Genomic DNA, 14,591 nt, shown 5'->3' with positions numbered 1-14,591 from the left:
TACTTTCAATCTGGGCTCGCTGGCGTGGCGGGAGGTATGGGTTAGAACCTGGGTTTTGCTTTCACTCGCGCTGGTAACCTCACTTTGCAGTGAGGGCATTGGTTAAATCATTCAAGTGCTGCTGATCCTTCAATGCCCTCCACAATTCTCTGTGTGCCCAGAAGGACAGACAAGTTTTTCCACAATCCATTGTCAAGGAATCATAGGGCAGCTCAGCTTATTGCTGCAAAAGAACTATGGGTTATGCCTCAGAAGCCCTAGTGAGACACATGGAGGAGTGCAGCACTGGTGAGAACACAGTAATTTGGGGATGGCTTTGCGGTGTGGCTTCTCGCGCCTAGGCTAGGCTAACTTGGCTGCTGAAACCTGGGTGCTGACCCCCTGGGCTAACTCTGTAGTGAAGACATACTCCTGGAGTCACTGTGAATGCTCTCTCATTTTGTTTTGTCATTATGGTGTGGCAATATGCTGTGCAAAACTTCATACTGCTGACCGCTAGGAGGAGCATGTGTTGAGATTGGCTACTGAGTTTTTGTCTGTTCTCCCTGACTCACGGTTACTTAGTTGCTTGCTAGTCAGCTATGCCATCTGAAAGTCACTGTCTTGAGAAATCAATGCAGAGAATTAATGATAGCGCTTACAGGGACTGTCATTTATCGTACGTTTGTATAGTGCCTAGCACAATGGGGCCCAGCCTTGTTGTGGTCTTTAAACACTACTACCATATAAATGTGAAATAATAATGCAGTATACATTGTTTCATCAGTAGTGCTCAATGCACCTCACAAAGATGGCTACGTATCATTATTCCTGTTTTCAGAGGGAAAGCTAAGTCACAGGCATATGTAAGTGATTTATATGAGATCACACTGGAGTCCATGACAGAGCCAGGAACAGAACTTAGGTCTCCCAACTCCCAGACCTGTGCTTTGTTGCCCATATGTCATGTATATGGGCCATAAATTATTTAGGTCAGGAGCCATGCATTCTATGTTCTCTACATTGTCATACACAGTGACATAAAATATGGAACGAGCTTTGAGTGCCACAATATAACAGTGCTGGGCAAATTGGAGGGCTAGATGATTGAAATAAGAAGAGACCTGAACCAGATTTTGAGGTTCAGCAAAATTAAGGCTGTTGCTTTTTTCCTCCTATTTTCATGTCTCTAGACTTCCTGGTTCCATTCAGGCACTATGGCATTGGGAGTGCTGACGTACCATAAGTGAGGTTTCTCTTGAAGTTTCAGAATCTGATAGAAAACAGGAAGTCCCTGAGATTGCATGAGATTCTAACTTCTGGGAGCATAACTGAATTGGTGAACTTTTGTGTTCACTCTTCACTGTTACTCTACTAGGGTCTATTTACGCTCTGAATTTTGATACATACTGGACATATACACGCTATGCATAACTATAGGCATACAGTATACGCACAATATACATATATATTCAGCAACATTATTTAGGTATAATTGTATCATTTTTATTGATGAAAGGCAGTTAAAAACACAAACTAAAATAATACATCTTGCAAAATAGCTTTTCACTTCTTGATAAACTGTCGTTGACTAATTAAATGCCACATAGCAGGTACCAAGCTTGGAGAGAAGGAATGTTATTCATTGAAACTAAAATTTAAAAAAAAAGCATGGGAGGAAAAACCTGTTGTGTAGGAGTGGCTGAAGGAACATCAGGCTACATATAATGCATTGTCTTAACTTTCAGTAAAGGTACAAGAAATTAAAGGGTGCAGCTCAACTGTATGATGTTCTTTCCTGTATGCATTTCTCTTACATTGTGAATAGGGGATTTTTCTTTTTGCTGCTGCTTGGACAAATGAAAGCTATTTTTTGACAATTTATTTCTGTTTTTGGAATTTTATTTCCTGTTTAACCACATGCCATTTGATTTCCAGGTGGAACACCAGTATTCGCACAAATTAACTGTGACAGTATTGAAAGCCACAAATGTTACAAAAGGGGCTTTTGGTGATATGCGTGAGTATCACTGTTATTGATTCACCAGTCTTCGTTGCTCACCTATTCAGTTGTTTCTTCTCACAGTGTGGGAGTGTTCTAAGCTTGTCATGTATTAGCAGTACCATTGATGCTTTCTCTCTAGTTTTGCTAATACCCAGGAATTGCTGTTTAAACATATTTGCTTTGTCATTGTTCACTCATATTAGTTCACATGGCACTTTTGCCACTTCTCCCACATTTGACCCAAAAAAAGATGAATGAATGAGTTGTATGCTGCTAGTAGCGCCTAGAATAAGTCAGAGGTTGAGTCGGAAGTGAGTTCTCAGTGTAAGGAAAGTGGGGGTGGTTGTGTCTTCAAAAGGTTGCGGTTTGGTGAAAGACCTAAAAAAAATTAAAAAAAAAAAAGAGAGAGAGAGAGAAAAACCCAAAACCCTGCTGATTCAGCACAGAGCAATAAAGCAGCTTTCACTCTGAAGAATATCTATGGCAGCAACATTATTGCTGCTTACTCTGTGCCTGTATTTCTACAGGCACAGTTGTAGAACAGGAAGTCACTAGGAAGGATGACCTATGAAAAACATCAGCAGTTTTAAGAAAATATCAGCTTATTCCAAAAAAGGGTGTCAGCTTCTCATGTTTTTTGCTTCTTTGGCTATGACTGTGCTATTATCAGGTCATTTCTCCCTTCACTTGCTGTCCCCTGAAGATCACCACAGGGGTCACTGCTTGGACTGATACTGCAGCCTTCAAAGTATAGCAGGGACAGGCAAACTTTTTGGCCCGAGGGCTGCATTGGGTTTTGTAATTTGTATGGAGGACCGGTTAGGGGAGGGGGTCGTGGCCTGGCTCCCAGCTCCTATCTGTCCCCCCACCCGGACTCCTGCCCCATCCAACCCCCCTTGTTCCCTGACGGGCCCTCTGGGACCCCTGCCCCATCCACACACACCCGCTCCCTGTCCCCTGACTGCTTCTGGACCCCTGCCGCCCCATCCAATCCCACCTCTCATTCCTGAGCGCCCCTGCCCCATCCAACCACCCCTTCTCCCTGTCCCCTGACTGCCCCCAGATCCCTGCCCCTGACTTCCCCCTGACACCCCATCCAACTCCCCTCCTTCCTGATTGCCTCTGCCCAGGACCCCTGCCCCCATTCAACCCCCTGTTTCCCCCTCCAACCACACCAACCCCTATCCACACCCCTACCTCCTGACCACCACCAGTCTGAACTCCCCTGACCTCTATCCAACTCACCCTGCTCTCTGCCCCTTTACTGCGCTGCCTGTAGCACTGGTGGCTGGCGGTGCTACAGCCGCACCACCCAGCTGGAGCTAGCCACGCCGTCGCCACCAGGACCACGCAGCACAGAGCACTGGATCAGGCCAGGCTCTGCAGCTGCATTGCCCTAGGAACTCGCAGCTTTGCCGCCCAGAGCATTGCACCAGCAGTGGAGCGAGTGAGGTGAGGCTGCAGGGGAGGAGGGATACTAGGGGAGGGGCTGGGGGCTAGCCTCCTGGACCCAGGCAGGAGGGTCCCCCAGGCCAGATGTGGCCTGTGGGCTGTAGTTTTCCCACCTCTGGACTACAGGAATGACTGTGGTCCCTGGGTTGCTCCTCTGCAGGGGGGTTTCATTATAGCAGCTGTCTCTTCCCCCGCACACGCCAGTAAATCCCCCTCATGTTATATTGGAGCTAGTGCAAGGCGTCTCTTCAGTCTGTCTCCTTGTGCAGTGGAACCTTGGCAGTCCCTCTGCATTTGGAGTCTTCCTGACAATGTTTTATGCACTGTTGTTATAAGTGACACTTAAGATCACAATAACTGAAAGGAATTAGAGAGTAAATATCTGCCACCATTTCTCATTTACTTTTACTTTTTTCACCTCCCTCCCTCCAGTCAACAGCATTTTGTTTCACTGTTTTCCCTGTATATTCAGTCAGTCTCTCCAGTATGTGTGGGTCTTTCACACTATAACAAGGGACAGTTGCAAAACAGTAGGAAAAAGTGATTGATAAACCACTCAGATTCCAGTGTAGTACCTACAACTTATTAACATTTATTATTTGTTCTGTGGTAGCAGCACCACATGAGGATTTGGGCCCCTGGTGTTAGGCCCCAAACACATCTAACTTTTTGAAGATGACTACATTTCAGGTTGATTGGGCTCCTTAAATTGGCTGACCTTGTCGGGCCTTGCATTCCACTCAACAGTATTTCTCTGTTTGGATATTTGTCTCTAATGCCACCTTTTGAATGCTCCATCTGACTAATCCCCAATTTTCAGGGAATGTGCTAGGCATCAGTGATCAGAATCCTATTGATGTTGATGAAAAAAGGGGGAAATACCTGGGACATATGACATCTGTTTAGCAGACCAATCATCTTCAGCCACCTCTGTAATTGTCTATAGATGAAAGGACAGGATGATAGAAGCCATTAAGAGATTCCAGTATAAGACCACTTCCCATCTCCCCTCTGGCAATTCTGCCAATACAGTTTAAAACTGCTGACACCCTGAAATAGGAAAAAAAGAACAAAGAAATAAGAGAATAAGAATGGTGGGGGGATGGGGAATGATGGGGGTGCACCCTGAGCCCTTGGTATGGAGGAGAGAATAGGGGACCCAAACATAGGGAGGAATAGAGGGGTTCACAAAGTCCTTGGCTTGGGGAGGGTAAGTGGGTGACCTCTGGCATGGGAGGGAAGAGGGAACGGGAAGGCATATAGATTCCCTGGCATGGGGAGGAATGGGGGGCACACAATGTCTCTGGCAGGTGGGAGAGTGGGGTATCTTGGTATGAGGGGAAGAGGGGGATAGGAGGGCCATGGAAGGGACTGTGGGAAATGGGGGTGCACACAGCCCCTGGAATGGGGGAGAATGTGGGATCATGGGGTGGGGTGGGAGAGGGGGAATAGAGGGTGTGATAGGATCCCTCTGGGGTGAAGCCTGGAACTGTGGGACCGCTGTGCCCCCTGAACTCTCTCCAGCCTGGGCTGTCTATCACAATGCTTTGCTAGTGACCAGCAGCAAAAGCCTCCAGGCGCTTTTATCACTCAGCACAACAGCATGTGGAGCCCCATACTCAGCTAGATTACATGAATACTCTCAGAGCCACTCATGAATCACACAGAGAAAGGCACCAGAGTCAAATCCCCCCAGCTCCCAGCACTGTACCCCAGGAATATACCGTCTTGCACTGCTCAAGACGAGCAATATAGATTTATTAATCAGTTCATTAAATGGACATAAACCAGCCTTTGTCAAACTTGAGCAGATTTGTCCCACGCTTCATACAAACTCACTGGTAAAGATAAACAATAAACAAATTTATTGACTGTAAAAGGTAGATTTTTAAGTCAGTGGTGGGCAACCTGTGGCCCATGGGCGGCACGTGGCCCGTCAAGGTAATCTGCTGGTGGGCTCCAAGACTGTTTACATTGACTGTCCGCAGGCATGGCGGCCCGCAGCTCCTAGTAACTGCGGTTTGCCGTTCCCGGCTAATGGGAGCTGTGGGAAGTGGCAACCAGCATGTCCCTGTGGCCTGCGCCATTTCCTGCAGCTCCCATTGGTCAGGAGTGGCAAACCACTGCCACTGGGAGCTGCAAGTGGCTGTGCCTGTGGACAGTCAACGTAAACAAACTATCTTGTGGCCCACCAGTGAATTACCCTGACGGGTCGCAGGTTGCCCACCACTGTTTTAAGTGATATTAAACGGTAGGCAAAAAGTCAGAGTTAGTTACCAAAAGAAATAAAATATAAGCATGCAGTCTAAACTCTCAACACTGTTAGATTGGGCAACAACTAGATGAAGCAGTTTTTCTCACCCCACTGGATATTGCAGTCCTTATTATACGTATTTCACCCTTGAAAAATGGTCCAATCTCCTCTGTTGGAGTCTTGTCTTCTTCTCAGTGTTTTAGCTGCTTACAGCGTAGATGGGGGCAGGAGAAGGGACCAACCATATGGCTACTCTGTTTTATACCCTCAGTCCATGTGCTTGGAAAACACACGTCCAGGCATGTCTGGGGCAATGCTGAGTCTCCCAGCAAGGTTGAGCAATTCCCCTGATGTGGACTCATGCAGGTGAGTCATTACATTGGAGCTACCTTGCTGGACAATGGTTGTTGATGGATTGATTGATATCCCTCCCGAGTGTTGGTTTACTTTCCTTGCTGTTGCCTCTGGTAAACTAATATCTGGTTGATTCCCTAACTTACAGCATGTTTTAGTGACCACCATACAACACAATTCTCATAACTTCATATGCATTAATTATATATATAATATGGATAGAGAAATGACTTTCAGCAGATCATAAACTTTCCCTTGATACATTACAAGGCATGCTTTATATGTAAGATCAGGATTATATAAAAAATGAGGAATATGGGGTTCCAGGACCTCCCCCAAGCGATAGAATGTCACAGGCATTAAAGAGGGTTGCACACAGGGAGCTTATGGGGGTGTGTGTGAATGGAGGTTGCAGAGAGTCTCTGGTGTCTGCTGTGAGCTCAGCCTACAGAAACAATTAAGTGTGCAGTATACTTTCCTATTCTTCCTCCACAGTAATGTGCCCTGGGGTATAGGGAAGTTCATACACACTGACACTTTTTTTAAAAGTTGATTAGGAAAGCTTCGAGCAAATGTTCAGATGTGGCTCTTCCACACTATTGTTTGAGAAACTCTTTGAAATAAGAAGTGTGTGTGTGTGAGTGAATGGGGGTGGAGAGGGGGAGGATTGAGAATTATTTCTAGGCTTCGCTACTTTACAGCAGCCACAAGAATCAATGTGTACTGCCATCTGCCATGATCCACGCTTTTGTAACCTTGATCCATGTCAGTCTCTTATTAGTAATCTGGTGTGTCACCTGTTCTACATCTCTTGCATGTGAAGCTTAGTTTAAATGTTTCATGACATGTAGCAACCTGGAAGCTATTGTGCCCTACTTCTTAACCAAGGACACCCACTCATTACTAGCTGAGGGTTGTATTAGCAATTATGCCAGGAGCACAAGAGCTGCACTGTTAATAGCTTGTATAAAATGAACAGCATTTAAATAATGGTGGAGCATTGCATATATTTTCCTTGCATGGTGTCTCTGTAAAAAAGAGGTGAGTAGAGGATCACACTGCAGAGCTGTCTGAGTGGCATCTGATCATTCTTGCAATAAAGCATGAGATAACTGTTCTGAAAACCTAGGTTAATGGGTGTAAGAGCTGAAAGAAGCCCTTGAAGATGTTTCTGAATTTTTCTTCAGTATTATTATTATTGGTGGCAATATTAAGCCTGCAGTCAGATTTATGGTTGAAGCAATGTTTCAGGTAGAAAGCTTTTGTTTCTGTTGTTTGTCATAGACTAAAGTACTGTGTTTCTGGTCAGTTTTTGTTAGATTTGTGTAAGCATAGTGTACAGTTGGAGTTAGTTTAGCCATTTTATAGAGTTCCATTTTTTTTTCACAAGGAGTTTTCTGTCTACTTTGATGAACAGATGGAGCAGGATAAGGGCTGGTCTGCCTGGCATCATGCAGGAGTGTCAGTGCAGAAGATTAGAAATGTACCATTTTCTCTGCTTGAACTTTGGCTCTGTTTTTTTGTATGAACTCATGTATTTGTATGTATTTATGGAGCTGTGCTTGAGTATCTGAGATTTGGATCTTTGCCTCTCATGACTGATAAAGCTATGGGGCGGTCTCTTTCGTGTTATTAAAAAGAAGTGTTAATACTTCCTATGTGAAGGAATGATGGAAGCCACACTTAAATACACCTCAGCTCAAGGAACTAACACTTGGTGTCAACTTCAACAGTTGGTGTAGGTTGTTGAGAAGAGGCTGTTTGAGCAATACCAGGCACATCTTTACTTCATGAACATCTTTCATCCTTGCTAGCCTGGTTCAGGCATGGGTGTAGTGTGGAGACAATATTGTTGCCATGCCACAATCTCCTTGTGATGGTAGAGGAAGGCAAAATGTCTCTGCTGGTTTTGTTGGATCTTTTGGCATCTGTTGATGCCATTGCATTGGGGCTGTGTTGAATCACCTACAGGATGTCCCATCGTGGTGTGTTCCTTCCTCTTCGAGAGGTCCCAAAGTGTGGTAATGAGTATTTACTCTCCTTCCCAAGGACTGTTGCATCCTGGGTTCTTCAGAGCTTCAGCTTGTCCTCCAAGCTGCCCAAAATGTATGGGTGGCTGACATGTTTAGGTTACTAGTGTCACCAATGTGTGCATAACACTTAGATCTCATTTTACAGTGGTATCTGTGCTTTCCAAGGAATTGACTGAAGTTAGGGAATAGTTCTGACAGCTCTGGTTAGTTCTCAGACCATATAAGACTGGGAAGATGCTCATAGTATGATTATGCATCTACAGGAATTGATAGGGGCTGTGATATGTCTGACCTTTGCCAGGTCAAGTCTCAGTCTTGGGGTCGTAAACAGAACTACCCCTGGATTGTCAGGTGAGAACTGTGGCACCTGGTGCCTTTTTCCACCTACAGTTGGCTTGGAGGTAGTGACCTATTTTCCCAGTGGATATTTTGCCACAGTGATCTACACTTTTGTGATCTCCAAACTAGCTTAATGAAATGTGCTGGGCTTGGGGCTATGTTTAAGATTACTTCACCTAGTGCAGAATATAGCAGCTCATTTCTTGAACGGCATTGGCTCTTATTATGTATATAATAAGTGTGCTCTCTGTCCTGCACCGAGTTGTTCCCTTCTGTTCACACAGAATGATTCTCAACAGAGAGATTGTCCCTCCGTCCTAGGTCTTGTTATAAGAATTAGTATCTCATGAGCCATGTTTGCTTTCAGTTTTGGGTTTACAGAGCCAGGGGGGACTTTTTAGCAGTTATTTGTGCACTAACTAACACATCCTACAGCTTTGAATTGGTGTTTTCTGTAGGCATCTTTACTGAACAAACATTTATCAGTGGTCCTCACGCACTGAACTGTTTGACTGGTGGCATACAGTGAACTTATAGAATCATTGAAGTATAGGGCTGGAAGGGACCATGAGAAGTCAAAAGTCCAGTCCCCTGCGCTGAGACAGAACCAAGTGAAACTAGACCATCCCTGACAGATGCTTGTCCAACTTGTTCTTAAAAATCTCTAATTATGGGGATTCCACAACCTCCATTGGAAGTCTATACCAGTGCTTAGCTATCCTTATAGTTAGAAAGCTTTCCCACTATCTAACCTAAATGTCCCTTGCTACGGATTAAGCCCATTGCTACTTGTCCTACCTTCAGTGGACATGGAGAACAAGTGATCACTGTCCTCTTTATAACAGCCCTTAATATATTTGAAGACTGCTATCAGGTCTCCTCTCAGTCTTCTTTTCTCAAGAATGCTCAGTTTTTTTAACCTGTCTTCATAGGTCACATTTTCTTAACCTTTTAAAATTTGTATTGCTCTTCTCTGGACTCTTTCCAATTTGTCCATATCTCTGCTAAAGTGGACTAGACACACTACAACAGTTGAGGTTAACGAGTGCCAAGTAGAATGGGCCAGTTGCCTCCTGTGTCTTACATATGACACACCTGTTAATAGACTCCAGAATGATATTATCCTTTTTCACAACTGCATCACATAACTGACCTGTAGCAACACATAAGCTCTTAGGCTATACCTATAGTTTGGCAAGGAGAACAAATTCAGAAAATAAACAGGAAAAATGTGCAAGAGGTGTGAAAGAGGAAACCTGGCTACCTCTACTCCTTTTCCATGCATTGATTGCTGGGATGTCCCCTGTGTCCACAACACCATTCTGCATGAAGAGGTGTGTTGCCATTAGTGGAAGTCAGGATGCAACCAATCTACACAGCCAAACTATGAGTGACCTCAGAGTCAAATTACTGGACAGGCTGAGAGACATGTGGAGGGACAGCTTTCTGCACAGAATATCTCAGCATCTGCAGTGCTTGGTTAGGATTTTAAATTTTTCAGCTCCTAAGCTTTCTGTAGGTCATATGGTTTGCAACCTCTTTGGCCTTCCTACAAAAGGGGAGCCTGCAGTGTCTATTTCTGTTCCTTCAGGCTGTGATTCTTTTCCAGTAAGATTTTCCCTTTCCAGATTTTGACATGGCAGAAGTGGAAGGTAGAAATTATGCTTCTTACATTTACCTGGCATTCAAAATTATGTATTGAGGTGCCAAAGTGAATTAGCTGGATGACTTATCTTTTAATAATCGGTAATCTTTCTTAAGCTGAGAGTGAATTTATTTGCAACTTTTATTTGCAATCAAATTTTCATCTTACATTGATGACTTCTATCAGAAGGATCACAAGCTGTTTCACAAACTACTTTGCCTTTCTAAGGAAATGTGCGGTTTTTTTTTTAATTTAAATAATCAGCAAGTGGTTTAGAAAGAGAACATGCTCTTACTGTATTGACCTGAAGCAGAACCTGAATTTTGAAGAGGTATTTGGGTCTAGATGTAAAGGAAATCCCATGGAAATGGTCCAATAGTTTGCCTCTAGGCAGTACTATAATATAATTAATGAATAATATGATTGAGAACAACTCATGAGATTTCAGTTCTGTCAACTCCAAACCTATCCATGATTTGGGTACAAAGCCAAACTCCTGCCTATCCCTCATCAAGATCCAATTCTGATCACCACTTTCTTGGCCTATCACTTGTTGCAAGAGTAGCTGGGAAGCTACTCTTGTTGAATTGAAAAGGGCATGTTGCATTGAAAAGAGTATGAAAAAGATCCAGAAAAAAATTGCCGTTTCCCTTGACAAACATCTTTTGATGGCAAAACTGCTATTTTCTGCCTTTACATTTAGACAAAGAAGAAAAATGGAGGCAAGAGTGATTATTTAAAATAAATGTTGGTGAAAAGTTGATTTTTTTCATCCCAGCTGAAGCCTCTTGTGTATCTCTCTATCAGTGGTTTGCAGCATGTCATATTTGGCAGAAGGGAGACCAATTCAGGTCAGAGAGCAGCTTCTGAAAATAAATAGGATGTGTGCTACATTATCCCTCTGACTGCTGGTTTCATTCTGATGGGGAAAAAACTCAGTTAACCCACAGCAACATCTCTACAGGGAGAAATATTTGTACAAAGTGCATTAGTAAAATCAATACTCTGGCAAAAGAATCCTAAAGATAGAGGGCTGACAACCCTAACTGACTTCAGCTAGTGTTGTGTGTACGAGAGTCATGAGAGCTAGGGAGTCTGTTTCCTTTGGGCTAGACTGTGCAACACTTATTCAGACTACTGAGTGTTTACTCATATGAGTAGTCCCATTGACCTTTATGGAACTATTTGTGTGAGTAATCCTTCACCAATCTGAGCAAAGATGGTACAATGCCTGCACTAATCACTTGTAGTGCCCCCTCTCCACCCAGTTACCTTCTTTAATGCCAACCTTCCCTTCCTGGGATCCCAGAGCCCAGGCTCCAGCCTGATTGCAAATGTCTACAGTGCAATTTTATAGGCCCAGAGCCCAAGCCCCAAACAGCCAGAGTCAGCTGACATGAGCCAGGCGCAGGTGTTTTATTGCAGTGTAGACATACCTAATGTGGCCAACACAGGGGGAGCCTACTAGCACTGTCTAGCCACTGTGGTTCAGGACAATTAACCTCTATGTGAATTCCCTTACATGATCTCCCTTAGGGTTTTTATTTCGAAAAGTTGGCTTTAATATCCACCTGTCAACAGATTGCAGTGGGAACGTGTTGAATTGGCATAATTTGTGTGCCCTTGCTATTTCCCCTGCACTGACCAGAGCCACACACTTGTGAGGTCATGCTGGTGATTTGGGGTTTCTTTGGTGGCAGAGAGCTTGTGGGTTTCTTCCATGGCAACAACTTCCACCCATACTGGTCCCCATGACTGGAGTCAGACTGTTGAATCCTGTCAAATCACTTGGTTCCAGATGACAATATCTTCATATCATTATGTTTAAAGTCAAAAGAATACCCATAGGTGTATTGGTGGATTTCTGCCCCAACTCTTAGTGTCTTGGGAAAAATAAAGATTCTAAATAGGAGTATGTATTGAATGTATTTTCATGTGGGGAGACAGCAGCAATGTATATAAATTTGGCGTTATAGCCTCGATACAGTTTTGATTTCTCCTCTCAAAAAATACCACACCCAAAATTTATTGGGGGAAAATCATAAATAAAGCCTCTTGATCAACTGTATTTCCCAAACCTGGAAAACTTCTTGTCCTTCAGCAGATAGCTAATTTTGTTTATATTTGTCTTGATTTATCACATGTTGTTTTTTAGTCTTTAGACTGATGGCCGTTAATGTTTTGCACTTCAACATGTTTAACAATCGTTAATGAGTTAAGCTTTAGTAGGTATAGTTAGCCTCAAGTTATGAATGGCATCAATTAACTACAGAGAGATTAAATCACTTGCCTAAAGTAAAGCAAGAAGCCTGTGGCAAAGTTAAGAATAGTCTGATGCCTTATTCACAAGAGGAACCTTCCTATAGAAGAAAGATAACTATTTCAGAAAAGTAACCCTGCAGGAAAAATATGAATGAACTGTTCTACATTGTTTCTCTTGAAAACCATTTGGTTGCTCTTTCAGACAGGCTGGTTAATGTATTGTATAAAAGAGACTCAGAACAATTCCAAGACAATACTGCATCTTTAATATGTTATGCACTTATTGCTGCTGCAGTGATGAAGCTATTTTAGATTAACAGTATTTGACCCTTGAACCATTTCCTAATAATGTTTCTCTTTTAAACTATATTTTCAAATTGAAATCTTCAGATCATTATTACTTTTCCACTGGATTAAAGTTTTTCTTAATTGTCTATGAAATTTGGCAACTTTCACATTTTGAAATACAAACAAAATCATATATTACTGTGATAGATGTGAAATAGTTTGTAATAAGTTTTTGGTCTCAGTTTCCCCAAGAAATAACAGATCTATGCTTTTGATTGCTATTGCATAATTTACATCAGTATTTTCTTCTTCCAGTAGTGTTCCTATGGGTACTCCACTGTAGGTATATTTGTGGATATGGCTACACTTGGTAATGTGCAGCGCTGGGAGTTACAGCTGTGTTTGTACAGCTGTGTAGGGACAGCGCTGCAGTGTGGCCACACTGACAGCTACCAGCGCTGCAGTGTGGCCACATTTGCAGCAGTTGCAGTGCTGTTGGGAGTGGTGCATTGTGGGCAGCTATCCCACAGAGCACCTCGTCCCATTTTGGCGCTGTGGGTTGTGGGAAGGAGACGGAAGGGTGCAGGTCGTTCCGCTTCCTGTCCCAATGCCCCGTGGTGCATCGCTACACATCCCAGCAGTTTGGTGCCATTGTGAGTCTGCAGCGCAATTTCTGTTAGAAATGGAGCCCGAGCTGCTGAGGACTTTGCGATGAATGTCACCAGCACATCATGTTTGGCAGTTGAGCTATTCCTTCAGCTCCAAAGTGACAGTGAGGAGTCCGCGATGATATAGATTCGCCTGACGCGCGTGACACTAAATTGCTGTGGCAGTAACGACGTGCTCAGCACCGTGGAACGCCAAGCTTTGGGTCGGGAAACAAGACTGAGTGATGGGATCACATCGTCCTGCAAGTCTAGGATGATGAGCAGTGGCCTGCAGAACTTCGGATGAGAAAAGCCACTTTCATGGGACTGTGTGCTGAGCTCGCCCCAACCCTGCTCGGCGCAAGGACACAAGATGGAGACTTCCTTGCAGTGAGAAGCGGTGTGCTATGGCAGTCTGGAAGATGGCAACTCCAGACAGCTACCGATCGTCGCGAACACAGTTTGGAGTGGAAAGTCGACCGTTGGAATCGTGTTGAGCAAGTTTGCAGGGCCATTAATCGCATCCTGCTAAGAAGAACGTGACTCTGGGAATGTGCAGGACATTCTGGATGGCTTTGCACAAATTGGTTTCCCTAACTGTGGAGGGGTGATAGAGGGACGCAAGTGCTATTCTGGCACAACGCCACCTGGCATCCGAGTACATTAATTGGAAGGGTATTTCTCTATGGTTCTTCCCAGGCACTTGTGATCACCGTGGGCGTTTCACTGACATTTACACAGGATGGCCTGGAAGGTGCATGATGCACGCATCTTTCGGAACAGTTGTTCAGGAACTGCAGGCCGGACTTTTTCCGCAGACCGGAAGATCACAGTAAGGGACGTCGAAATGCCCATGTGATCCTTGAGACCCGCTTACCCGTAAATGCCTTGGCTATGAACCACAGTATACAGGGAAGCTTGACAGAGCAAGGAAACGGTTCAACACAGGATGAGCCGGTGCAAGAACGGACTGTGGAGTGTGCTTTTGGCCATTAAAAAGGGCACTGGAGGTGTTCTTATGGAAGCTTAGACCTGGGGGAAGCAAGCAATCCCCCGCGGTAGCTGGTGCTGTATCCTCCATAATATTTGTGAAGGGAAGGGCTGAAATTCAGTGACGAGGACCTCCGAGGTTCAACGCCTAGGACTGAATTTGTAACAGCCCCAAAGAGCAGCAGAGGCTACTTGAGAGGCCAGCACAGGCCTTCAAGGATTAGGGTGCCTTAATGAGCCAATTGAGGCTGAAGCCAACCAGTAATGTTGGTGCCTTGCACAGAGTTAAGTGCAGTGGTATACAATGATTTGCAGTGCCGTTTTCCCTTGGGGTACAGTATGT

The 14,591-nt window shown here is 44.2% G+C and overlaps 1 protein-coding gene across 2 annotated transcripts in view; it reads left to right on the top strand.

Moving 5' to 3' along the window:
• PLA2G4A (phospholipase A2 group IVA) overlaps nucleotides 1-14,591 on the top strand; it is a 127,286-nt gene that overhangs the window by 23,138 nt on the left and 89,557 nt on the right. For both annotated transcript variants that reach the window (XM_032783433.2, XM_075067862.1), the window contains one exon: nucleotides 1,918-1,999. In XM_032783433.2, coding sequence (XP_032639324.1) covers nucleotides 1,918-1,999 — 82 coding nt within the window. The remainder of the gene's footprint in view (nucleotides 1-1,917; nucleotides 2,000-14,591) is intronic.

The sequence above is a fragment of the Chelonoidis abingdonii genome, chromosome 7, assembly GCF_003597395.2.
Source record: "Chelonoidis abingdonii isolate Lonesome George chromosome 7, CheloAbing_2.0, whole genome shotgun sequence".
Lineage (NCBI taxonomy): Eukaryota > Metazoa > Chordata > Testudines > Testudinidae > Chelonoidis > Chelonoidis abingdonii.
This window is presented reverse-complemented; position numbering and strand designations above follow the sequence as displayed.